The sequence below is a fragment of the Tenebrio molitor genome, chromosome 1 (genome assembly GCF_963966145.1).
Source record: "Tenebrio molitor chromosome 1, icTenMoli1.1, whole genome shotgun sequence".
NCBI lineage: Eukaryota > Metazoa > Arthropoda > Insecta > Coleoptera > Tenebrionidae > Tenebrio > Tenebrio molitor.
This window is the reverse complement of record NC_091046.1, coordinates 898415-926400: the sequence shown is the minus strand read 5'-3', so window position 1 is coordinate 926400 and position 27986 is coordinate 898415. Positions and strand designations below refer to the sequence as shown.

Here is a 27986-nt window from a genome sequence, read left to right as displayed (position 1 = left end):
TAACCTGATTTTCTAGGCTTCCCTCTAAATTTTTGTTTTTCCGTTTTATTTTAGAATGGAAAACGGCATTTTCTCTCATTTTCGCTGAGTAGACCCATTGATGTCTGTTTTATATTAGAAACAATGCGGACATTTTATTGTATATCGAATATAAACATAAATATAAATTTAAAAATGTGAGGTTAAGTAACCCACCGGCATCCCATTTTTTTACACCACCGGCACCTTTCTTTTGATAATCACAGTTCCCGGAATTTAAAAACACTGTTATCACCAATAAACTAAAAACCACCACCACCCTCTCTTTTTGTATCAGTTTTTCACTTTAAAGTTTAAAGAAAACGGAAACCGCGGTGAAATGGTACATGACCTAGATACGACTACCATAGACATAACAAAAAAAGACTAAAAAAATGATTTCTGATTTAATTTATTCTGGCTTTTCTTCTTTGATCTGCCTCCTCTTGTGAATCCTCCTTTATTATACTTAACAATAGAATAATAATTATTATTTAATTACGACTTAATAATACACAAAAAAATTAAACATTCGTTGATCGTAGTCAAGGCGGAAGTAAAATGTCTATGAGCAAAAAAATTAAAACAAAAAGGAAAGATGAAATATCAATCGATGTATTGGAAAAAATTGGCTTTATTTGTTCAAAAAATTATTTGGTCCAGTTCCTAAAAATTTTAATATCGATTTATAACCAGAAAAAATTTTTATAAACCACGGCATCGAGGCCGCATTTATGTATCATTACGGATATTTCTATCAAGTAATAATGATTGTTTTCAGAGCGCTATTTTTTTATATTATCATATACAGGGTGATTTACGAGGAATAATGAGCCCGACGGAATAGAAAATGCAACCCGCAATTCATCAGGAGAAAAACCCGGACATTTACCGCTTCGATGTCCGGCTTTTTGTTGCAATGTATTGTGGGTTGCATTTTCTATTCCGTCGGGCTCATTATTCCTCGTAAATCACCCTGTATTTTATACAGGGTATTAGTAAATGGTTGGGAATAAATTTCAGGGTGAATTCCTTACGAAAAATGTGGCTTAAAACCTAAATAAAGTTTTTAATAATGGTTTAAAGAAAAAATTTAAACGTGGTTGAATTAAAAAAAAAAAAAAACTAATGCGATTTTAGGCAGGCAAATGAACTAATTAGAGAAATTCTCCAACAGTGGACTACATTTTTTTTTTTTTTGAGAAATCTATTCATTTTAACGAAAAACTTTATTTAGGTTTTAAGCCACATTTTTCGCAAGGAATTCACCCTGAAATTTATTCCCAACCATTTGCTAACACCCTGTATAAGCCCACCTTTTACACAACATGGAGGTCAAAATGTATTCATTGTTTACAATTACAATATACGAATTAGACAGTAGCCTCCCATTCAAATTCGGACCGCACCCGACGTTGCTTAACTTCACTCATCGAATGATAATAGTGCTTTCATAGTAGTTGGACCACCACATTTTAATTATTATTATTATTATCATTACCTTCTGTTGAGACTATTTTCGTGATCATCTTCTGTTCGAATCGTTGCGTCACACCTTCCAGCAACGCTGAATCCCTCCTGTCTCCATCCACCATTTTGACAACGTCAACCGGCGGCGAAATCGTCGACTCTTTCGATGTTACTGTGGTTTTTACGTCGTCGACGACTTCACCGGCGGCCATTTGTTCGACCTCCGCCCTTTTGTTCTCCACCAAGCTCTGTCGTTTGATAGAACTGATCTCCTGGACAATTTCGACACGTTGCGAAGACGCCGGAACTGTCCTATCGACAGAAAGTCGTTCCTCGATCAGATGTCGTCTTTCCGTCACCGTTCTGTTAAAGTCCTCATCCTCGTCTTCTGATGTTTCTTCGACGACTTTCTCTTCGGCCGAGTACTTGTCGAAGTTTTCCTTCTTTTTCTCCTCTTCGACCTTGTTTGAAGGCTCCACGGCCTCCGTCTCTCTGATTATATCTTTTTCGTAGAGGGCCTCCTCTAGACCCTTCTTGATCAGTCTCTGTTTTCCTATCTCCTTGATCGCTTGAGCCGGATAATCGACGTTTAGGCACTGAGGTATGATGTCCTCCCTTCCTATCCTCCTAAGAGCACTTTCGAGGGTATTCGTCTGGGCCTTGTTCCCGGACTGCGACAGCCACATCCTCAGCATCGACTGCGCTTGTTTGGCCACGCTGTCCGGGTACTCGCTCTTGATCACGTTGATCTCCGACGTGGTGAGACCCAGCTGCGCCGCCAGCGGCACCCAATCCTCGCCCAGGAGGTTGCTCATGTCGGCCAGTCGCGGATCCGGCCTGTAGTAGTCGAAGTTCTCGAGCTTCTTCAACGAGTCGGTGTCAGTCAAGGAGATGGTATCGACGACGATGTCGTCGGGCAGGACGATGTTCAGTATGCAGATCGGCTGCTGGGGCGGCTCACCCTTCGGCAGCTTGGGTTCGCGCATGAACAGGCACCGACTCACGGCCTCGGCGTGTTGGTCCTTCACTCGCACCGAGAACGGGAGACGGTTCTCCCTGAACGCCCTAAACGAGAACTGGAGCTGTTCGCCGCTCTTGGTGATCGGCACCAGGTTGCCGGCGAACTCGATGTACTGGGGCTTGCCCTCGAGGACCTCCACGTCGCGGCTCTTCGCCACTTCGGTGAAGTGCTCCTGATGTTCGAGGGTCTTGTCTTCTTTGTCGTCCGTCATACAGAAGACGCGCAGACGGGCCTCCAGGGGGTCGACGCGCTTCGCGAACACCACGAATTTCGCCATGAACGGGACGTGGATGGCCTCCCTAAAAGAAACAGCATTTGTACTTTGTGTTTTTGACTCCAATTTGGAACTATGTTGCAACTTCTTCACGTTTTACATTCATTTTTGCAAAATTCCATTGATTTGATAATGAAAATGTGAAATTTAAATAGTGAGGTTATGTTGTGCAGTAGAGCTTGTTAAAAACGTCTCCTATCTGGATTTTAAATGGTTTTTAATTAATTTTTACTAAACTAAATGAAAATTTAAAGACTTGAACTTGTGACCTACGCCATTATCTTGTACCTAAGGTTGCGACTTCTCAAATTTTTCGTGTGACAGTTTCAGTACGTTTTATGAATATTTTTGCAAAACACAATCGATTTTGTACGTTTGAGAACATTTAGCGTGATCGGTAAAAGTAGTCTGCACCTTGAAAGGTGAAAATTCAGACTTTAAAAATGTGAGGTTATGTTTTCACTTTTGTGATGATATTTTGGGCTTTGGGAATCGGTTAAATTAAATGACCTTACTTATACAGTTCGGTAGCCATTTTCGTGGCATCCCCCACGTTCCTGCAGTCCATCAGCCAGAACCTCGCCGAAACGGTGGTGGTAAAGGTAACACAGTCGTTGACGAAATTCAGTGGCGTAGACCCCGTCACGTCCTCCCACTGGGCCCTCGTCGTGCCCCCTTAAAACCAAAGACAAGCTTATACCCCGTTTCGAGTGTCGGTCACATTTGAAATCCCCGCGCCAAAAGCTCCGACCCAATGGGTCGTCGAGTTTTTGGCGCCACCGGTTCGAATCGGTCTCCCCCTCTCATGACAAGAGCAAATAAACAAAGACATACTAGGGGCATGCATCAGCCGACGTTTCGTCCGCGCTATTTGACCATCGTCAGGACAAAATACAACAACAATAATAATAATAATAATAGCAGGAAGCGTTTAACATTCAGGCACTTGTTGGTATATGACCATTGTCTTGGCAAAGTGGAAGCAAATGCAGTGGTTTGAAGCGGCAAAAAGCAAAGCATTCATACGAACGGTTTCAGAAAAGACCAGTCGCGTGGCAACTAACTTCCGGTTCAAATAAAACTTATCGGACAGTGTTTTGAGGTTATGGCATGTACTTATATTTTTTTTTCTACGACTGATCTGACGCATCAAATGTATAGGGTCATTGAAACGAAAAATTTCATAATAATAAAGAGAAAAATCGTCGGTCGTAAAGTAACCAAATAAATGAAATGCAGCAAATCTATATAAGGTGAGAATTGCGATTCGTGTTTTTGTGAATTTTTCAAAATAAAAATTTGAAAAAATAAAACAGTATTAACCACTAAAAGGCAAAAGAAAAAATTCGTAATGATAAGTTCTTAAATTTTAAAGACGTGGATGAGCACGATTTCCCAACGGGTCCATTTTCGGGAGGAAAATTTTTTCGATCGCAACGTTGCCAAATCGTACACGTCCCTCGCCTCGTTCACATTCCTAACGAAAAACGTTTCGATTTATAAAACAGAAACGAAAATGAAAAACTTGTAAAAAAATAGATATAGATATACATTCTAAAAGGGGGGCAGCCCACAATATAGTTAGTTACCTTTGAGAGATCTTTTCCGAAACACCCCTGGACACGCGCGTGAAATATCAACAATTAGCGCATTAGTTTGACTGTTCGATTGACACCTGTGACGTCATCATGACGAATACACACTGTATATTTGTGACAAACGTGACTTATGGCGCTCGTTAGGATCATGTGGGAACTGGGTTGTGACGACGTCACAATGACGTCAGCTGGAAAAATTACGAGGCTGGCAAACTTTTCAACATCGTTGGGAATCGTGTCTGATGTTACCTCCGAGAGGTGGTAATTTACCTAATTACGCTCCGCACCTACTTCAAAAACCACAAACAGGTCGAGCGGCCCCCAGATTTGGAACCGGAAGATTGTGACAAAAATTTGAAAGAATTTTTTCGTTGCCACCGCTCAGGTTCAGAACCCGTGCGGTTGTGCCGTCTCGGACTTAGTTTTCTTTCGGTGTTCCAAATTTGAGCTCCTTTCCTGTCGAAATACTGGATACTGACATGTTACAGGATGATCGTTATACTTCTAAGCATTTATTGTACATGCTCGATAAGGACTAATCTAATCAAATACAGGACCTAGTTCTATAAAAATTTTAGTCTACTTACAGCTACCTACGTCATAGCTACCGTAAAACATAAGCTTGCCAACCCCTTAACGACAAAACAATTTACAAAAAATACATAGGGCACAACACAACGATAAGACATCAGATTTGAATGTAACGAAAAAACGCAAAAATAACGACGAACTGATGAGGGGACGGGTCCGATCGGACCCCGAGCTCTCACGAGAATTTACAAAACGAAAAACAAAACAGATTAATTTGAAGCCAGCTTTGTAAGCTCAGCTTTGCAGCAAAGTCACGTCGATTTCGTTATTTCGTTGTTCAAAAAAAAAAAAGAATAGGCAAATTTTTACCTGTTATAGAGCAGAGAAGGCGCAAAGTGGGGGCGTTTCCTGAATACTGATTGATCATGCCTTGGGAGTGGGCCCTCGGAGCCGGCATGCTCAGCATGATGGGCTTGTGGAACTTCCTCCTCCTGGGCTCGATGGTGACCACCGGAGAGACGGCGACTCCGTGTCCGAGCAGTTTGGCCGTTAGTTCTGGATCTATCGGCTGGGCCTAAGATTGAGAATCGTGACGAATATCTCGTAGGACTCGGTTGGCAGCGTCGGTAAGAAATGCACAAGCTCACTTACCTCCACGAGGGGAAACGGGAAAGGGTGATGCGACAAAGCAAGGTTCGACAGCAAACATAACCAACACAAACAATAATGTCAAAGAGTGCAGACAACAATGAAGAGAAATGAAAGAGTGACTTAAGCGGTTGAGCTGAGAGCCCAATAACGGTACTGTTTCGAACCGTGCTTTGTACGGAGCGAAATTTTTGAACACACCTGATTGTGACCAAAAATCAATGAAAAAGTTAGTTTCGGTTAGTTTTAACTCAACTTTATTGGGCACTCACACTGTATACAACTTGTTCAGCGGATGAACGTTGACATTAATAATGAGAAAAACATACATGACATGACTTAGAATTAAGCACGAAATTAATGCGTCAAAAAAACGAAACAAGAGATGCGGGCAAGGATGCGATACAACAGTTGTGTTAGGGACATTCGCACAACCAATTTTCTCTTTCCTTTAAGCTCACAATAGATCAACCAAATACGAATGACCCCGTCCCTAATTCTGGTACACTTGCTTAGCTCTAATTAAATACATCTTCAGGTGCATACTTCATCGTGTCCAAAAACAATTAACAACTACACGGAGCGCCGTTTCAAAAAATACGAGACCACAACACCGGACCGGTATTTTTTTCAAAAGCCTCCGTCTCGGATCACCACGAGAGTTGACAACTTTCACCGCAAAACGAACTCCCAACACGATTACGGCGTAATCGGTGAGAGTCGAAGTCGATTTGACAATTTTTGATGAGAGGGCGTCGAGAAATTTTCGAAATTTTTCAAAATTTCAACATTTCTACTCGTTTTTGGCTCAGTCGAGAGACGAAACCCGTTCGTTGACGATTCTCGTCTTTGCAAAGGACCGACCGAAGTCGAAATAATCGTGATTTTGGCAGTGGAAAAAGGCACATTATAACAGTTGGCTGATAACCATGCAATTCTTCAAATGCAGACAAATCTAACAAATATTTATTTTCGTTTAAATTCTTCGTTGACTTAACCGAATTTTCATGCACCGCTTAAGTTTCTAATCACTTGCAATTTATTTTACGATGAATAACATAACCATGACTATAGACGCAAACAGTTCCTTTTTCTGATTGGTTTATGTGATCGAATCACCAACAGACGGTTGAAAACTAAAGTCTGTTTTTTTTTATAATCAAATAATCTATTTCAATCTAATCAAAAGTCAAAGTGTTGTCAGGTTGGCAGAAAATTCGACACTGTCAGAATTTGGGAATTTTCTTCTGTGTGAACGGATTTTGATAAATGTCACAACTCGTCAAAACAAAACGTCAAGTTAATTTTAAAGAGTTTAAGCGATTTGGAGCCTTTAAGGGGCTCGTCGAACAAAAAAACGTTGTATTCAGTTCGTTCGTGTGTCAATTGGGCCAAACCCAATTTACACAAGAACTCGTCGAATAAACTATTTTGTAATTGTCACCGATTGTCACATTTGACAATTTAAATTTAAATTAAACACGTGTCTCAAACTCATAAACATATGCAACATAACCTCAATAATGATCTAGATTCTAGGGGAAATCTAGGGTGAAACAGATAGAACTGGACCGAATGTCAGTGATTTTTTAATATAAGTAGGTACTCTATTTCGACATTGACAATTGATTCTAAAAAAAAACGGACTTTAATTGATAACTCATATCATAATTACTCATAATGACACTTGAAACACTTCCAACTCGAGCAGTTCATCATTTCGTCATTGGCGCTCATTCAAAATGACACATGACACTTCCACGGTGATTGACATTAGAAACCCGTGCAGCGCCGACGGACAAGTGATGAACTAGTTTTCTGACGGTTAAAAACTCTTCAATAATACTGGCAATAATTTTGTTTGTTTTCTAAACGTACGGCGAGTTTCGTCTCCGCGTAAGTATTTCTTGAATAAAGCCTTTGTCGCCAAATTTTAAATTGCCAATTGTTCCAACTTTCGTGTTGACGTAAGTATCGCACGTTCAAATGAAATCCTGGGCTGGAAAGGCGTTGGAAACCGTCAATTGTTGTGCTTTTTTAAAGCGTATTGAAGCATGTTGACAGCTAACCTAAAATTTAGAGCTAACAATTGTTTTCTTTATTTCTTTCTTTGCGATGTTTTACATTAAAAACTTAACGATTCTTATTCTCGAAGCAAATATCTAAGGGCACCCTTTGCTCAAAACAAACATGTTCAATTATGCCCTGATTAATCATAATTCATAAACAAATGTCATTCGTGTCAAACGGCGCGAAATTCAAACTTTACACTGTTCTAAACGGTTTAATTTTTCCAACGCCTGCACAGCCCCGGATTTCATTTGAACGCGCGATATTAGGCCGCTCGATCGGGGGTCGCAACCCCCTCAAATAAACACGTATATGTATTATGTAAGATGACTAGAAATTAAACAGCTGACTAGAACGAAACCGCAAACATTTTAACAGTAGAACCAATTGTTCTCTTCTATCTTACGTTTAGTTGTACTCTTCAATTGGAAAAATAGAAATTTCGAACTAGCATTTTTTTTCAATAATAATAATGATAAAAATATGAAACTTGCTACACTCTTTTGTTTGAATCGCAGTTGACTCTTAACGCAGGTAGGTACAAATCATTTGGCAATGTTAACCTCTAAGATCTACTTATTTACATTTCGCAATCACCATATCAGCGACCATCTTTTCTTTTTCGGTATGTGGTTGACCGTGATTTTACGCAACTTTTCCTTGGGCACCCCTTTGCGTGGTTTGAAGAGATTTACCTGCAGTCCGACTTTAATCTTCTTGGTGAGCGCCCCCTGGGGGAACACCGCCTGAACCTGGGGCACCACCGTGCTCGAGACCATGCCGCCTTCCGGCCCGATCGCGTGCACCTCCTGCCTTATCCTGGAGACCACGGCGAAATACTGCGGGAAGTCCTGAGTCACGATCCTCGTTATCCTGCCCAACGACACGTCTTCCAGCTGGTTCAAATCTGAAAGTGGAAGACCTGCGTCAGCACCGACAATCGTGTCCCACTCTGACACCGACCTTCCGCCTCGAAACTGTCGTGGAGGACCTCGTTCAGGACCTCCTCGGTCGCCTCCACCGTGTGCTCCTTCCACGACTCGCCGTTGTCCGAGCGGAGGATCACGATCTCGCGTTCTTTGCCACGGAGAGCGGCGAAATGCGGGACCTCGATGATCACGGGGCTGCAAGAATTTTGTCAGCGGGGGTTGGTGGCGGTGGGGGCGATTTACCCTAAGAATTTGGCTCCGACCGGACCCAGCTCGAGGACTCTGCTGGCCAAGGCTTCGCCCTCCATCAGCGGGGGCGGATGGGGCGTTCGCTGGGGGCGGACGTATCTGCAGGTTATTCTGGTGGGGCTGGAGGCGCATCTGGGGGGGACTATGACGCGGACGCCGGAGTGGCGGCAGCCACGCATGGCGCCGCCCCGAGCATCGACCAAGAAAGACACCAAGAAGCTGAAGACAGACAAACTTGTTTAGTTTAGAGCCTGGGACGCCACCGAGACATTGAATATTGTGCATTTGAGGGGGAGGAGTTTTGAGTTGTTCCCATCATCGGCGGGAGATGTGGAGGATTGGGGAAAATGAAGGAAAATGTGAAAGAACAAAGAGAACTACACGAGACAATAAACTTACTTCTTCCAATGAAGCTTCCTGCAGCAAAACCAAACACATTAAGGACAAGTTAGTTTCGCAAAAACCCAAATTATGATGACAAAACATTGTACGATTAGGCGCTAGAGAGTCGACTCACCCTATACTGATCGGATGTTTGTCAATGTCCACATTGTCAGGGGTGTACTTCTTGATGTACTCCACATAGTTCTGTTGTACATGCTCCGGACTGATGTTGTCTTCTATGTGACGCGGTGGCAGCATGTTTTCGGTGCTGGCCGCCATCTTGTTGGAATCTATCCTTTCGTCTCTGGTGACGTCGATGGGCAACGAATCGTCACCCAGACTCTTCATCTCGTCGGCGGTCAGATACCTGTAAGTCTGGTCGCCCAAGACCGTATCTTCTCCTGCGAACAAGATCTCCGTCAGTCGAGGAATCGACTCCAATCGGTACAATTTTCTGTGTCAGGTAATTAAAAAAATGATGGAACGGAACAAAAGTTAGTACAATAGCGTGTCAGCTTGCAAATAAACCCAATTTTTCAATACAATCATGAATTGTGTTTGTGTGTAACAATATTGGTCAAGACTTACTGGTGAGCAAAGTTGTACCATTGAAATAGGGGAGGTACACGTGTCGTTGGTGCGGGGCCGTACCGAATCCGTCCAAAATATTCTCCCCTGCTTTCACGATTAAACAATTCGTTAAATCTCAATGATAGTGTTAAGCAAATGGAAAGCGGTTTTGTATCAAAGCTGTCGAAGGGGTTCTGATTTCTTTTTTATGACTAAATAGGACATTCTGCCTAAGAAAAATCGATGTTGTTGTTGCTGTTGTCTAGTTCTATGGGCCACTAGTACTCATCTAACTGTTTTTTTTTTTTCAAAAATTGGACAAAATCTGTTTCTATTCGACACAGTTGTATGATCATGAATGAATGAATGAATGAATGAATGAATAAATGAATGATGACTGTGATGACTAAAAGTCATGCACTAAGTCTGTCCGACTAAAATGAATAAGCAAAAGAGCGAAGCGCATGCCCATAACATAAGACAAGGAGAGTAAATTTGTAACAGATGTTTCTAAGGAACATTTTTCCAAAATAATTATACAGGGTGTTTTTGAAATGCGTGTACAAAATTTAACCACGAGCTACTGGCCTCATTCTAAGTCAAAAAATAAAATGACATTTATTTTTTGAGCTACAATTGCTTTTAGTCTTCTACGTTGTTCCACAACCTCGTAGGTAAAATTTCGACATAGTTTAAAAATACACCCTGTATATCTATCATATTTTATAAAATGTATACCAATGCGATTTCCTTGTTTTAAAGCATATTTCCTAGAGGTTACTTAGCATTGCCGTACATTTTATAAAATATGATATACAGGGTGTATTTTTAAAATGTGCCGAAATTTTGCCTACGAGATTGTGGGACAAAGAAGAAGACTAAAATCAATTTTAAAAAATTGTAGCTCAAAAAATAAATGTGATTTTATTTTTTGACAGAATTTTTTCAATATTTTTTCCGAGTTCTGCATGAAGCCAGTAGTCGTGGTTAAAATTTGTACACGCATTTCAAAAACATCCTGTATTTTCAGAATTTTGTATTTCTGGAAACATCCGGTACTTGGGTCACAATGGTGCTAAGTTGGATGAACACAGTTCTACAAGATTTACATCTAGCGACTGTTGCTGTCTCGCTGTTTTTTCTTGGATCTGCTACAAATCTGGTTGAGATGCCTATTCGTATTTTTTTAATCGCGTCGTCTCCACCAGCTTTGCTTAAGTGATGAGATAGCAAACACCGCACACATCGCAGCTCCTTTCCATCAAGTAAAAAGTTTCTGCACTCACCACCTTCCTCCTCCGAGTCGGACATGAAGGTCTCGTGCATGGCTTCCGGCGCCACCACTCGATACTTCTCCTCGTTGGAGATGGGAGAGGTGGTCGTCGGCGACGTTGCTTGCGTCACAACCTTCAGCGTATCGATCACCGTGATGTAACCCAGTTTTTCGGCAATGTGGAGAGGAGTCTGTCCGCTCTGAAACCGCGCCAAACGCAATTACGATCGCATCTCGTCACGGCGTTGCAAACTCACATTGGTGACTGCGTTGGGCTGCGCAGAATTTTCCAAGAGAGTGTTGACGATGTTGGTGTGGCCCTGCTGGGCGGCTTGGTGCAGCGGCGTGTACCCCAAGGATGTGGTGGCTTTGACGTTGGCACCGTGCGACAGCAGAAACCGGACCATGTTGATTTGGCCGTAGTGGCAGGCGATGTGGAGGGGTGTGTATCCGCTTTTGGTGGCGGCGTCGACTTCGCCGCCGTTTTTGACCAAGATCTCCGCCACCGGGACTTTGTCTTCTTGGGCGCAGAGATGGAGAGGAGTCAAACCGTTCCTCGCCGTGTGATTGGGGTCGGCTTTGTGCTCGATGAGGAGGTCGCTCATGTCGCAGTGACCCTCCTGGGCGCTCAAATGCAGAGGAGTGAACCCGGCTTTGCTCTCGGCGTTGGGATTGGCGCCGTACTCCAGTAGCGTGTTGGCGATGTCCATTTGGTTTTTCTTGGCCGCGATGTGGAGAGGCGTGTGGCCGTTCTTCGCCGTGGCGTAGGGCGAAGCGCCCTTTTCCAGCAACAAGAGCGCCACGTTTTGGTGGTCGTAGTGGGACGCCACGTGCAGAGGGGTCACTCCGTTCTTGCCTTGGGCGTCCACGGGTGCCTCCTTCTGGAGGAGGAGCTTCGCCACTTTCAGGTGGCCGTACTTCGCGGCCAAGTGCAGAGGCGTGAAGCCCTTCTTGGTGGTGGCGTCGAGAGACGCGCCGTTGTCGATGAGCGCGGCGGCGACTTCGTCCTGGCCCTCCTTGGCGGCTATGTGGAGGGCGGTGTACATGTCTTTGGTGATGTTGTCGACTTTGGCCCCGTGCTGGACCAGGAGCATCACGATGTCGACGTTTCCGAGACGCGACGCTATGTGAAGAGGGGTCTGCTGCTCGCGGGCTCGTGCGTCCACTTGGGCGCCGTTGCGCAGAAGAATCCTGATGATGTCGGTCTGAAACAGTAGGTTGCACCTCTGGTACCGAGCGTGGTGGGGGCGGCTCACCTGGTTGGCTCTGGCGGCTAGGTGGAGAGGAGTCTCTCCTCGCACCGTCGGGACGTCGGGTTTGGCTTCATGCTGGAGCAAGTAGATGACGATGTTCATGCAGCCCATGAAACTGGCAACGTGTAGCGGTGTCAAGCCGCTCTCGGTGGTGGCGCCGATACCTGTCAACAGTGACAGTAGCGGTTGCTCGATCGAAACGCGATTGTGACTTACTGGCGTCGTGTTTCAAGAGCAGCTCAACGACTTTGATCCTATTCTTTTTGCAGGCGATGTGTAAGGGTGTAAAGCCGTTGAGGGCTCGGGCGTTGGCGTCGGCTTGTCGATCCAAGAGGAGTTTGGCGACTCGAACGTGTCCACAATGCGCCGCCACGTGAAGAGCTGTCAAGTAGTCGACGGTGACTTCGTCTACAGGTGCTCTGTGATAGAGGAGTTTCCTGGCCGCGTCAACGTGATCCCCTTGAGCGGCCATGTGAAGTGGTGCTAGACCGTTCTACAAAAGACCGTCATTGACTGGTCGCGGCTGCAAAGAAAAGACAGTCACTCACTTTGGTTTTGGAGCTGATGGGCGCCCCCTTCTCCAGCAGCATGTCCACGACTTGCTCGTGCCCGCTCCTGGCGGCACAATGGAGGGGCGTCAGCCCGTCCCGCGTCTTGGACTCGATGTTGGCCCCCTGTTCCAGCAGCACCGTCACCATGTTGGTCTTGCCCCACTTGGCGGCGACGTGCAAAGGAGTGATGTTGTGCTTGGCGGCGTAGTTGACGTCCGCCCCTTTCTGCACCAGGAGATTGGCGATGGACTGGTTGCCGTAGTGGGAGGCGATGTGCAGAGGCGTGAACCCAGATTTGGAGGTGACGTCCGGATTGTGTTCGTTCTCTAGGAGGAGCTTGGCCGCCTTCACGTCGTCCTTCTTGGCGGCGATGTGGAGGGCGGGAAGACGCACCTTGCCCCTGGTGTCGTTCTCCAACAAGACGGTGACCACCTTGTCGTGACCCTGTTGCATGGCCACCGCCAGCGGGGTGAAACCGTCCTCGGTGGAGAGGCTCTGGTTCGCCCCGCTGGCCAGGAGGTACTTGACGACGTTGTCGTGGTTTTCTTGGGCGGCCATGTACAAGGGGGTGAAGCCGTTCTGGCTTTGTACGTTGACGGAAGCGCCATGGGTGACTAGAAGCTTCACTACTTCCTCTTGGCCGGCTAGAGAGGCTATGTGGAGGGCGGTGTTGCCCTTTTTGGTGGCGGCGTCGATTACGGCGCCGCGTTTCAGGAGCTCTTTTACTATTTCTACATGGCCGTCTTTGGAGGCTAAATGTAGGGCGTTCAGGCCATTCTGGAAAGCGGGAAAAACGAGACGGTGTGAAAATGGACCTGCAGAAATTTCTATTTTAAAACTACAAATGATGTTTTTGACAACATTTTAGTTTCATTGCTTCAAAATTTACACGCTTTACCTTTTCTTAGGTATAAATAAAATGAACATATTTTATTGCATGTTATAGATTTTGACTTTTATGATTTACAATAAGTAATTTATTTGAGAAACATTTTTCAACTCAATGAAATTAATTCAGTAAACTTTCTCTTCGAACATTTTGCAGACATTAATTGAAAAATGTTTTGTTTGTTTTCGGTGTCTACGACAGATTAAATACGAAAAGTATTTGTTGTATTAAAGTTAATATTATCTGTTTTTTAATCAAAGAACCACAACACCGCAATTTACACCCAAAATAGAGCTGGCAACATTGTACACTTTTGACGTAGGATGAAAAATCTCATCATATAAAAATTGAGGTTATTAGAGGTACCTGGTGATTTTAAATGAATGTGACTTTTTTTCATAGGTTGGTAATATTATATATTGTTGGTTATTCTGCTTTTTAATGTGATAGTTGACAAAGACATAGGCGTCCTCGCTTATTTGACGGATTGACGGTTTGTTATAGAGTTCGCCATTCATTAATACATAAAATGTCCAAATGACGTACGTACGCCAATGTATTGATTAAGGTATCAAGTTTGCCAAAATCATTTATGAAAAATGTTCCCAACTTAAGAAAAAAAGTCACAATCTTTTAAAATCTCCCGGTATTAGTATAGTCCAATTTTTACCCTTTTGCGATGACGTCATTATCTAGTAACTTTACGTATGTTTGAGCTAGAATCAGAAACAAATTTTAATTGATCATAAATAACTACCGAGTGACTATAAATGATTGAAAATTATTTTGTTATGTTGGTAACACATTTGAAATCTTTAGTTGGCAACATCGTTGGCATGACACACTTAATTTTTAAAATTGAAACAAACGTCAAAAAAATCTAAATCGACAATGTACTTCGTGACTTAACCTAACCTAAATAGAAATGATTGACAAATGATGCACGAGAAGACTTGCACTACCAACTGCATCAGTGTTGCCAATCCACTATTTTCCTTCAATCATTTATAGTCACCCGGTATAATGTTTCAAATTTGTTGACAATTGCTTCGAAAGGTTATGTTTGTAATCAATGTAATAAGTGAAATAAATTAAAAATTGTCAAATTGACAGGAGCATAAAATAACCTCAAAGTGACCATCAATAAATAAATGTGCCTTTTTTTGTTTTTTTCTGTTTCTGTCGTTTCAATAAAGAGAAATCGAGGAAGGAAATCGTGACGTCACCTCAAAAGGGTAAAAATTAGACTATAGCACAGCATGTTAATAAAGTTAATAACAACTAATAACAGCTAATTTGAGGGTTTAATAAATGTCTCACTTTGGGAGGCATTTAATAACACGTTAAAATTTTAAATGCGAGTTTGTAAACTGACGGACAAAAAAATTGTCTCCAAAATGTGTTTCATTTTTTTTATTATGTAAAACATGCTTGCGACCCTTCACAATAATATGTCATAAGTGACAAATATTTTTAAATAATTTAAAAATGCCACGTCATTTGACAGACATTGGTTAACCTCAAAGTTAGAAGTATGATTTACATTAATGAAATATTAAATAAAATGACAGTGCCGTCAAGTGAGTGACGACAATTTTTTTGTCCGTTACTGTACTTTCAAGGACATTAAAAATTCCCCAACAACTTGATGATGCTGCTCTATTTATTTTTGTTCAAGTTTATTATATACAAAATAAATAATATAATAAATATCTACATAAATATGAGGTTTTTCCTTTGGATAACGATTTCTTTAAAATGTGTTAAGAAAAAAGAAAAGGCGTGTAGGTAGAACTAATCAAGGCGAACACAGCTTTGTAGACGTTTTTCATTCTACTTTTTGTATTATATTCGAGACTCACTTAAAAAACATTTGCACGTAGGTTTTCGCTGATGGTCTTCATTTTGTAAATAATAAAGCATTGTCTGTTGTTTAATACATATTTATTTTATTAAAAGAATTATGATAATATGTATGTAAATATAAAAAAGATAAAATTATACAAGTCAGAATTCAAAGTTTATTTCTTGGATAAACATTTCAAATATGTTTATCTTATTGAAAAAATAATTATTTTGTACAAGAATAAATAGCAATTATGTAAATATAAAGAATATATTTCTTTCTATTTATTTCTGTAGATGATGATTAAATTAAGAATTTCTTTTTAGAGTTAACAGTTTCAGCGATAAAGTTTGCCTAGAATGGCATTTGTAACATTTCTGAACACAACAGAACGAGCGGTTTGGAGTTGTTTGTGCATTTTTAAACTAACTGGGTATTACTTTTATACATTTCTTCATATTCGTAAGTTTCATTTTATGTAGTGCAGCCTTGGCCGTTTTTAACACCAATTACATACCGAGTGATCAAAAAGAAAACAAATCAAGAGTGCTACCTCATCCTTTGCTTTATCGAAAAGTTCGTCTTAGATTGGCTCATACGCTTATGTATACTTGCAGAGTCGTTTTATTGGTTGCCTACCTCTCAAAAAAATCTAGTAAAAATTAATTAATGCTTTATCTTCAATGGTAAAATCCATTTTACCACTTATTCTGGGAAAATGCTTGCTTACAATTACAGTAAACTGTAAATTTTACCGAAATCGAAAAAATCGTTGCCGTTTCTTTGACATTTCCGCGAAAAATCTGTTTGCCAGTGGCGTCGCGTTTGGCAATAAAGCAGGTAAATTGCTCATTCTGACGGACGAATGTAAAATGTGGCTCTTGTTTGTTTTATAAAATGTCTCCATTATCAGTTAATAATAATAAAATGCACATCTGTCTAAAGTTCATGAGGTATCATTTATTATAAAGCAAATTGTCTACGCCCCTGCATTGAATGCTTCTTTGCATAGAATTCCGCTACTACATAATCGATATATTGTCTGTTCTGATTTGTTTTCTTTTTGATCACATTGTATAGGTCTACTAAAAAACACAATTTTGCTTTATTATCATCAACCGATTGAACCGACCTGAACGAAAACCACTCATAAATACTATTTCGATTCAGTTTTTCTCTATTCTGTTCAACTATTCTGATAGAGAGAATTGGAAAATTTTAATTCAGCAAAACCGATTTCTGCATAACTTCCTGTTCTTAATTTATTGTTACTTTTGACAATAAGTTGAGTGAACGTTTTTAGTTTAATTATTTTTATCAAGGCACTGCTTATATTTGATACCGGGCAGCGCTGTGTCCCGGTTTTGTTCGAGGTACTCTGCGCGCTCATTGGTCAGCCAATGAGCGAGCTCCGTTCGTCCCGCGTTTTGTCCCAACTTTCTGATAGGTCAAATTTTTTCACTTTCGTTCACGCTCTAAACGTTTTTGTTTCGTTCGCTCCTCCCCTCTCTCTCTGCAAAAAAGACTGCGGCTCCGTAAAAACCAGACAAGGTACATCGAGAGGCGGGACCCAACCGGCTTTTTCCAGCGTCGCTTCGGCGGTCCACAAATCGTCACCGGCCCCGAAGGTGGATTAGACAGTTAGGCTGCTCCAGAGGGCCAGTGGTAACATAATGGCGCCCAACGTGACCAAGTTAGGGAATATTTAAATTTGCTCAGTATTCACTAAAATGTAACGTAAATAAACTAGGCAAAAATGAATAGGGAATTCCACAATTTTTTATTTGCAAAACTATTCATCATTTTCTTTTCAATTGAAACCAAGAAATAATTATTCAAAATAAATTTCATATTGTCGGGATGCAATAATTATTCTTCACCATTCATTTTACAGTTTTTTGCGCTGTTTTGCTTTTTATTTGGAAACACTCCAGGAGAGGAAAAATGTTGATTTCAAGAGTGCAGGTCAGACTCATCGTTTAGAGTTTTTTTTTATTCAAATATGGAAGCATAAAGTTATGGTTTCGATCATACTCACTGCGTTGCTGGTGTTGATATCGATATTTGATTCTAAGTGTTCTAAGACTTTTTCAAGCTGACCGTTGCGCGCCGCGCGTAGAAAAGACGTATTTCCATCAGTCTGAAACAAAATTGTCTTGTCAAAAAGTTGCTACCAACTAACAAAAATAAAATAGTAGTTTATTCGACGAGTTAAATACAACGTTTTTTTGTTCGACGAGCCCCTTAAAGGTTCCAAATCGCTTAAAATGTTTAAAATTAGTTTGACGTGTCATTTTGACAAGTTGTCAAATTTATCAAAATCCGTTCACACAGGAGAAAATTCTCAAATTCTGACAGTGTCGAACAAAAAAAGACATATTTCTATTTTAATATTTGTGGTGATTTTTTTCGCTTGATTTTGCAATGAATCCATGAAATTGTGAGATATCTTTTGAAATGTATTTTTTTTTTGGCACCTCCTCTGTTTCGCCACTGGCGCCCCCACTGGCGCACTTCTCGTCTCCAAAAAATGATTCACCACGAATCCGAGACACCAGTGCCACTCCCATCTATTTACGCCGTCGCCCTATTTTTAACTCGCGATTAAATTTTCATTTCGGCTCGAACGTATTTTTCCCGATGGGCTCCGGCGAATTTCTCCTCGTTAACTGGAACAAAATAGGTCGCCGCCACTCCATAAACACGCTTCTATTTAAACACCACGTTAGATAAATATTTGAAAGTAATCATCGTTATCGACCGCAAGGAGAGCGTGTGTGTATTGTCGTGACCGCCGCCTTCGTCCTGCGAGGGTTAATTACCGCCAAATCCGCACGAAATTCAAACATTTCGGCCCCACGTGCTCCATTATGCACCCCCGGATGTGTGAATACATAACGCACACGAAAGTGCACCGTTGTACGGATGCACGGGAGGGCGGCGGCGGGGGGCGGCATCGATTTGGAAATGTTAATTTTAAACGCGCTTATGTAACGACAGTTGTGACGGGAATAATAAATTCGAGGTTTTGCGGATAAGGCGGCGCGGCGGTCAGCCGGAAATAATCGACGCAAACACAGCTGGTGCACGCGGTTTTCTCGGCTTTTTCGGCTGCAGGGCGCTACGCAGGATAATATTTGTATTTTTCCGTGACAACATATTTATTTTATTTTCAAAAATATTTATTTAATAATAATAATAATAATAGGTTTGTAGATGTTAGAAATTGTATAGAAAGAAAAAAACTGGAGAAATACCTATTAAATATATCGAAAGGTGAAGAATGTCAAACAAACAAAAATCCGGAAATTAAAACAATTAAAAAGGAAAACACGAAACATGGAACTAGATTGGTATCTGTCCATTAAAGAAAAATCGAAAATGCAAATCGTGTTAGGTGAATGGAAAAGTGATGTGGGCGTACTTCAATACGAAGGAAGAAAAAAGAAGACAAAAACATGTGGCAGCAGAAAAAAATTTATTTAAATATCTAAGAAGGAAAGAATAATAATAATTAAAATATAATAGTAATCATAATTATGATAATTGACAATCAGTTAAGATGAATTTTGGAATAAATTCAGTAGTGATAAATTTTATTCTTTTGCCAGAAGAACAACCAACTTTATTTTTTGAGACGACATTTTATATTTTTTAAACTGTTTTAATTTTCTTTCATTTTTCGCGAAAATAGATGTTACTAAATTTTAGAGTGTCTTTCAAACCTCCAAATCAATGTTATACTTCATAATGAAAAAAATCTCCTGTTAAATAATCATTTATCGAGAAAGTATCGACCTTTCTAAAAAATTATGCTCTAGTAGGCCACGGTTTTCTCGTTCTTTTACAAACGCAAAGTTTTAGTTGCCAAGCTTTGACATTTTCTTTAGATACCTAACCTCACTTTGGCCGTCATTTTAATCTAAATGAAATCATTAATTGATACAGAAAACCAGCAAAAGTCTTGTTTTTGCAAATGAAATAATTCACACCACCATGTTTGGTGTGTGAATAAATGACATTTGACATCTATGGGTGGAGCTGGGCCACATGTTAACGGAAACACAATTAGACACCAGGACACTTGACCACACAATTTTTTTTTTTTGAACGCTCGTTACATTTCCTATCAGACCTAAAATTAAATTCGTTATTTTTCTGTTTGTTAAAAACTATCAAAAATTAGAATTTGATTATTTATAGCCTCTGTTGATTTAACATTTTGATTATAAATCGATATTCCATTGCTAATTCGAAAATAATTTATTTATCTACGACCATTAAATAATACGTTTATTATTTACGTAACTATAGATACATTATGCTAGTCATAAATTACACCCATGACTTATTATAAGTCGCTTGTGATTTATCATAAGTCACAGATCTTAAAAATTTTGTAAGCTAAGTGTTTTATGAAAAAAAGTCGTAGGTCGTAGATAAAACGTCGTATATGCCTATAATCTACTCTGATGATTAAAAAACTCGCCTGCGGCTCGTTTTTTAACTTTCACTCTCATGGATTATGATGGGCATTATTAGCTCTTCAAATAATATATACTATTAGAAGTTTGCAAAGATATTATTATTATTATTTATTATCAAACGCAAAGCATTTCAAATAAAAGGTAGTAAAGAAAGAAAATTTTTATTGAATTGTGTGGAGTTCAGAGGAAACGAAGATTGGAGGAAAAAATGGAGGAAAAGATAGTGAGTTTTTTTAGACGAAGTAATTTTCTACGAAAATACTGACGATAAAACCGTGGTAATAAAAGTTGGAAAGTTAAATAAGAAAAAGTAGTTTCGAAGTAAAGACAATTTAAGAGAAACTAATACTGAAGCTGAAAGTGGGCTAGGATTTAAGAATATCGTAAAAGCAAACGAGGAGAAATGAAAAGACGTGCTTTGGGAGAGCGTAAGGCCGCGACCATGAAAGCAGGAAACTTGAGCCAAACAAACCAATTAAAGAAACCATCACCTCGCCAACAACAAATCAATAACCCCGATGATATCCCCACATTTCCATCGCCGCCTCTGTACATCACCCCCTAATTGATCGACTCACCATCCGTAAAAACTTCAAACACGAAGCCATATTTACAGGACGAACAGGTGCCGAATCGAGGGAATCCCTTCGGCCACCATACCACCCATCATCCGCCACACTCTCATTTATAATTCAACAGGTGACACACGTTCCCTTTTAAAAGCGCACACCTTGCACCCCGACTCCTCCGCATAACAGAAAAAAATCGCACAATCACCGCAGGGACGTGGGGTCCACGGAATAAATTCGTTTCAAGCGCGTTCTATTTTTGCGGAACGGGACGAAAGTCACCCCTACAAATGTGTCACTATGGACCCGGCACGAGCGGAATGAGGTGGAGCGAAAAAGAAGCGAAAGAGGGCATTTTGGCGACGCCTTGTGACGTCATCAGTCAATACGGGCGTCGCGACGGCGCATCCAGTGGCGTCCGCTTCCAATCTGGCCTCGCCAAGAAGGGCAACTTTTGATGGCTAGGACAACCGCGATTATAACACGGTGACGTCATCGCAGGGTGATATGTTAATTTTTTCTAGTCGCGTGCCAGGAAGGGTGACACGATAATGACGGCTGACATCACCGAAAAATGGGACACCATATGATGATAACGCTTAATTAGTAATAAAAGCGCAACTGTGGCCGTTTACGCGGCCGTAAATGGACGACGATATTGACGATGATCACGCCGTAAAATTATTGATGGCCATCGGATCGGCCAGATTTGATTCGAATATGTTAATAAATTTGGCATACCTGGCCATTCTCGGTGACCATCTCTGGGCTTCTTCTACCTCTAGATCTCTAAGATTTACCACAGAACTGTTACGTTGAGCAAAAGTCAGAACCACGAATTTTTTTCGCTCACTGCTAAGTAAGCGGCTTCATATTCGTCGTGTGACCACTTCTTCGCCACTGCCGACTCCGGGTACTGAACCAATGGCACGGAGCAACCCCGTTATCGACCGGAAAGAAGTTTTGATAGTGTGTCTCCGGGGCAGACTCGCGTTTGCACCACCAGACACGCCGCTACGGGGTGGAATTACAAAAAAAAACATGATATACATATGCATTACAAGGCTATTCACGAATTTTTTTTTGCCGCAACCCATTATACATATTGCAACAATCTCTTGATTTCAAATTTTGAAAATAATAATAACTGAATCCACGATGGCTTTTAGTCTACTATCTTTGATATTAAAGCCAAAAATCAGAAAAAAGACATGATCCTCATTTATTTTAATTTTTCAAAAAAAAATTTTTAAACTAAAATTTTTTTTTTAAACTAAAAATTTTTTTTTACTAAAAAAAGGTTTGAAGACTTGATTCAATTTTTGGGAAAACCAATCAAAACGCAACCATCGTGGACAGAAATTTTTGTAAATTTGGAAGAATTGCCCCCCAGAGACACTTTTTACGTAGGAAGTACGGACCGGTCTTTTGGACAACTGTTTCTCTTCATTTGACCGCCCTGTATATATTTGGAAAGTGATTTGGTGCTACCCTCATTTTGGTCTTTGTTCTTGATCCTTTTGACAAGTCCTGCGGAGGCATCAAAGAAATTGCAACAAAAGTGGCACAATTCATAAAATATGAGCCCCGGATCAATATGTTGGGGTGGCCCAGGAGGCGCTCAGCTGAGACCCAGCGCCGCCAACCGTGCAGACGGAATCGATACAGAGGGAATCTTGAGAGGGGTCGTGCGGATAATCCGCTGAAGAATTGGGTCGATTCGGGGTTAATCCGAGACTGATTGGATTTTAGTTTTGATTGGATCAAATCGGTATGTCGGTGCAGCACGTTTTGTATGGCTGGCAGATTACCAAGAAATTTACAAAACCAAAACACTGTGTCACATCTAAATATATTTTAGCGTACGCGGTGACTTGGTGATTGAAAGAATCGCGATTCGAACACGTGATTTGTGGTGGTTGGGGTCTAAAATTGACCGAGCCGAAGAGACGGATTTATTGTGACGTTTATTGCACCAGAGAAAATTTAGAAGGTGCGTCTGGAGCGTGGACGGCGCTATCGAGTGGAGTTATCGGTCTATGAAATGGAAATACATCAACTGGAGCTCAGAGAACTTCTGCCACGACCTTTTGTAACACTTGTTCTAAAGCAGTGGGTCTTGTTCCAGAAGCTCTCGATTCTGGAAGACCTTCTGTAAAAGCTGCCAAAAGCGTCGCAAATCTGTTATTGCTTGGCTTAACCACCGCATCGACCTGATTTTGCACCACATCTACTACATTCGACAGGAATCCATCTTTTTGACCCACCGAGCAGAAAACTGTTTCCAATTGTCTGTTGAAACAAGAAACCCCGAAACTCCATTTGAATGTTTTTGAAAATCGCATTTTCGAATCACCTAGCCGCAGCATTTTAATAAAAAAAAATTGTCTTGGACTGCTGAAAATGAAACAAATCAAGTCACAGTCTTTTTTTGTGTTGATGAAACGCATTTACTTTGCATCGTGATGTCATCCCAAAACAACTTGTTCGAACGGTCACAACTATTTATATTTTTTTAAATGAATCAGTAAAGCTCGCAAAGCTCTCCCTTCACTTTCACTTGAAGCTCCTCAAATCCGTCGAATCCGCCTTTTAGATATTTCTCTGGGCGTTTATGCCCGCGTCAGTTCCTCCGCAGCGTCATAATCCTGTTTCTTGTTTGTTTTCAAATACAACAGCGATCGCCCCGGTTTATTTTTAATTCGCGCCTTCTGCTTTCCAATCGATACAATAAAACTAATCGGCGGGTGTTGCGTAAGTGCGTACAATAATAGCAACAAGAATGAGAAAGGAAACAAGAAAAGTGCAAACATTACCCCCACGTCGATGCTGGTAATAGACGGGAATCTCTTCTTCATCAACTGTGACATTTCAGTACTCTTCTAGACACTTAACACTAAATTTAAACAGGTGCAGGTACACATCAAACGTATCGACGGAAATAACCCCACATGATAATATTATTTTTTCGGAAATCTTTTGACAGTTGCGGTAAATAATTTGACCTGAATATGGATATTTTCGGGTTTGGTTGCGGTTTGTCCCACTGGGACACTTGACGAAATTTAATTTTCTAATTGGATAAATGAGTGTAACACTGTTTCGGGATCTGACACGCTCACCACCACTAATTTTAATTGGATTTACGCACTTAATTCGATTACTCCCGAAGAGGTGACGGGATCGCGTTGGGACGCAAGTGCGAAGCGTGGAAGACTGGCGAAAACTCAAATATAATATATTTTTAGCGGTGTTTAAGTTCGTCTATTTCTACACCGACACGAAAACTCGACCATAGTATACGATCCTCTGACATCACAGCCGCACATACACGCATTTTTTTCGCTTGGTGGAAAAAATTTTGGAAAATCTGGCCCGCACACTTTGTGTCGAGGAATTTCGAAAAATGAGTTGGCACCAGTTGTTCGAAATGTTTTGGTCGCTGACTCTACAAACTTTAATTGGATTGTGCATATTTTGCTAAATACCAAAACATGAAACGACCGACCAGTTTTATATTTTTTACAACCTCGTAAATGCTCTTTTAGAGCTTCTCTAGTAAAATGTTGGACAATCGTATTCAGGTTTACGGCCTATCCCTTGGTTTAGCACCGATAAATTTGCACCCTTTATGGCGCACCTATTTTAGACATTTCCGCTCCCACGGAGAGCCCCGTGGCTCTTTTGCAGTCGAGGCCCCCGATTTGAAATCGCTTTTCCGCGACATTTAACCACATCCAATTAAATTATCCCCGAAGAGTCGTTGCTAATTTTAGTCCGGGTCCTGGATTTTTCCCCACGCATTTACATTCAAGCCGGAGAAATTTGTCCAATTTGGAGCAATTTAGGTAAACGCGATGTCCGGAATGGAACGCGGGATGGCGTCATGCATCAACTTCTCTTGTAATGAAATTTCACCTCTTATTTTTAGAATATTGACTCGTCGCGACCTCAGATCATCTAAAATAGACCTTGTCATCCTTCGACAGTCGGAGGAAAAGGTTGCGGCAGCCTGACCCGCGACTCTTCGCTTTTCTCTCGAGGAAATTTGAAACTGCGAAAGCGTTTTATTATGAGAGGACGAGTCATTATCAGTGTCGATTCAGTATTTAAATTTTTATTGCGCAATAATCGTCCGGAATAGCTGAAGCACGTCCCAAACAGCCGTCAAAAGAATTTTAAACAGGAGGAGCTACTCACAGAACTGGGACTTTTGTTGGTGTCGTTCATCGCCACGACGTGGTTCATCTTGGCCGTCTCATCTCTCCATTCTTCCAGTTTACCTAACAACCGTCAGATGTGCGTGTCTAACGAATAGTGGAGGGCCACCGGTCATCATGTACAAGAGCACCGACTCGGACTGTGTCTCGAGGATGTGGTGGTTCGCCGGATAAGAACAAACTGAAAGAAGGACCCATCCGCAGTCCTAGTCCTAACCTAAAAATCGACACGGTTTGGCCGCATTGCGACTCCGGTTATTTGCTCGTTTTCAAGCTACTGTAAAACTTGAACGCGATTGATTGGTCGAGCGGACCGTAGGCCACGCCCCATCTCAAGGTCAGCAGGAAACGCTCCCAGGATAATCGATGGTGATGGCTGTGAAAGTTCTGTTGCCGACGATTCCGGGATAAAAAATTACGATATCGGGGGTGACGGACAGATTGGCGTTTTAAAAGGGGTGATCCGATTAGACTTTCGACGGAGTTTAATGGCGCCCAAGATGGATGCCGGGGGCCAAAGTTTCACGATGGAAATTAGGTTTCGGGGAAATTTATTGGCGAGACGAGACCGAGAGTGTCTACTTTGATTTTTTGAAAGGGTGGAGCAATTTATTTTTTTATTTTAGCGTGGTCGTGTGACTGTTTGACCTTTGCAAAGCTCCGAAATATTATTTCAGGAAATATTTATTTTTCGGCGATTATCGCAAATGCCTCCCTACATTTGCATAGGAATTATTGTTAAATTAAATTTGTATCCAGGGATCGTTCGAAATATTGTTGAATATTCATGTCGATAATGAGGAACGCAAATATGCATTTCAAGGCCGTGCGTGATTGTTCGGTTATTTATATTCGATGATGTATTGTTGGTTGCCTACGCAGGAAACGTATTGTTACGTCAGTTGTTACATAATCACGCCGTTCTATTCACACTTATACATTCTCACGTAATTAAATTCATTTCTCAATTATCCGGAACAATTCAGCAGAATCTAGGTTCATACGAGGCTCATGCGGCGATCAATCGCCTCCTTCGTAACAACAATCCTCCCGCTTTCCTCCCCCTCGACTGTCTTTTTTATTTCAAACGGCATCTTCTCGTCCCACTCGCGACCTGCTTTGCATTCATCTGAGCAGCTTTCGGCGTAATTCCTCGACAAACAAAACCAAAATCCGTGACGCGAACTAACGACGCATTTAAATATGTTCAGACTGCTTTGATGGCCTTTTAATAACGCAGTAATTGCAAAAAAGACACGCAAGAGGAAGCATTTTGATGGCGAGACGGCCGGCTTTAACACCGTCCAGACTGGCGCCTCCGTATCGATCGGGAGCGTCGCGACGCTCAGCTGGCGCCACCTTCGCTCCGATAGCGCCAGCAACTCTTTTTATCCGCGAACACAAATTAGGAAACTTTGCCAAATCCGTTGCCAGACTGAGTGTTTTCTTTTATTGCTTTGTCAACTTTACTTTCTTTTTGTTTTAATTGTACTCTGCACGACACCGACAAACTTACATTTTTGTTGTCCGAAGGACCGTGCAGATCTATAAACTGCGGCGGCACCGGCTTGGCCCCTTCTTCCACGCTCTTGTAAGGCGACTTGTCCTCGTGGTGGTCCCTCTGCTTCTGGTGCCTCTCCTTCTCGACCTCCCGATTGATCCCGTGCCCGTGACAGTCCCTGTGGATCCCCTGGGAGTCCACGAAGCGCAACTGGAACGTGTGGCTGACCCCGTGGGAGTCCATGTACTGTCCGGAGTCCCGCTTGGTCTTGTAGTCGGCGTCGTGGGCCTCGTGGCCGTTGTGCGACGACTGCTCCATGTGGGGGTGAGGCAAAACGGGGAATTCCCTAGCGTGGTGACTCTCCTTGTGGTGAGTCTCCTTGTGGTGGCTTTCTTTGTGATGGTCTTTGTGGTGGTTCACGTTGATTTCGTGGTGATGGGGATGGGGCTCTTTCACGTGGAAGAGATGGTGGTCCTTGATGTGGGAGTCTTTGTGGTGGTGAGGCAGATGGTGGTGGGAAGCTTCCACCAGGGTGGGTTGGATGTGCGTCACAAATTGAGCCATCTCGGGGTTCAAGTGGGGTTCAGGTGGGGGCAATTAGGGTACATCCCAAACTGTCAGAGGAGAAAACATTGACTTAGAAGAGGAGTTGTTTTTTGAGATTATTCAGAAAAGTTATTTCTACAATCATGCATGGAAAAAAAATTACCTAAAATGATTTATTCTACGTCTACATAGTTTCTCGGGAAATGACATCTGTTTCGACTCTAATTTACAAAACGCAAATTTGTGGACGTTAGCACAAAGTAACAGGGAAATAAAATTTTGCAGGAAGAACTGTTGGTAGATACGTTATATCTCTCATTTTATTGATTACTACGTCACACTGCATAGGTCGATTGTTTTGTTACTACAGCAAATTTTTTTTGTCTTTTTGAAGAAGAGGTAATGAAAAAAGATGAAGATGAAGGTTGTTGTTTTGGAAAAGATATTGTTCTTTTGTTGAAAATGTTATTGACATTGTTCAAAATTTACTATCTACGTTTGTATTTACAACTGTCAAAACAAACATGGCGACTAAAAATAGCCTAGATTCAACGCCACCTGTCTCCGGAGCGGTCCCGTACTATCCCTTGCCATCGACAAGAGGAAAAAAAAAGAAAAAGAAAAGAGAAAAGAAAAACAGAACAGACTCGGTTTTATTTGAACAACATCAATGGATACACCAATGAAAAACAATTATCATTTACCCAGGGAAAAGCACCGACGACACCGGAATTTCTCTCCAGCAGGACACTACCCTTTCAATGATGACACTCTCGTGTTTAGAGCTCGATGGAGGTGCGAAGATGCGACCGTTCAGCGCGACGGAAAATGTACAGATGAAAAGTCTGGACCAAAAAGACTTGGTGGTCGTGGCGTTTTCCCCATCTCGGCACCGCCACCAGAGAGGGAACAAAATATCGAGATTGTGTCGCGGTCCAGACGTGATCAATACGGCCTCCTGGACGATCAAAACTCGACGAAAAGCAGTTTCGAGTGTCGGGAAGCGTGCACGGACGAGGGCGAACGACGCATTCGGGATTGCTTCTATATTTGCTTCTTTATCCTGGATGCACTCCGGGATTTTGGGAC

The 27986-nt window shown here is 41.7% G+C and overlaps 2 protein-coding genes across 3 annotated transcripts in view; both read right to left on the bottom strand.

The window, feature by feature from the left end:
• Window positions 1-6111, bottom strand: part of LOC138140619 (ankyrin-2-like) — a 61608-nt gene extending 55497 nt beyond the window's left edge. The window contains exons 1-4 of the mRNA XM_069061672.1: window positions 6091-6111; window positions 5282-5486; window positions 3299-3458; window positions 1520-2808 (exon numbers count right to left, since the gene is read on the bottom strand). Coding sequence (XP_068917773.1) covers window positions 1520-2808; window positions 3299-3458; window positions 5282-5486; window positions 6091-6111 — 1675 coding nt within the window. The remainder of the gene's footprint in view (window positions 1-1519; window positions 2809-3298; window positions 3459-5281; window positions 5487-6090) is intronic.
• On the bottom strand, window positions 5801-27907 carry LOC138130110 (ankyrin-3-like). Of its 2 annotated transcripts, XM_069046488.1 has the most exons (13): window positions 27602-27907; window positions 26367-26965; window positions 17613-17714; window positions 12837-13616; window positions 12505-12781; window positions 12292-12452; window positions 11293-12240; window positions 11049-11235; window positions 9326-9593; window positions 9208-9225; window positions 8803-9027; window positions 8594-8754; window positions 5801-8537 (listed from the first exon to the last, which is right to left on the bottom strand). In XM_069046488.1, exons 2-13 carry the CDS (start codon window positions 26913-26915, stop codon window positions 8224-8226), a joined length of 3990 nt encoding a protein of 1329 aa, XP_068902589.1. In that variant the 5' UTR covers window positions 26916-26965; window positions 27602-27907; the 3' UTR covers window positions 5801-8223. The 2 variants fall into 2 exon arrangements, with proteins under 2 accessions (XP_068902589.1, XP_068902599.1); XM_069046498.1 differs by lacking the exons at window positions 26367-26965; window positions 27602-27907 and adding an exon at window positions 21372-21539.
• Between the last annotated feature and the right edge of the window lie 79 nt (window positions 27908-27986).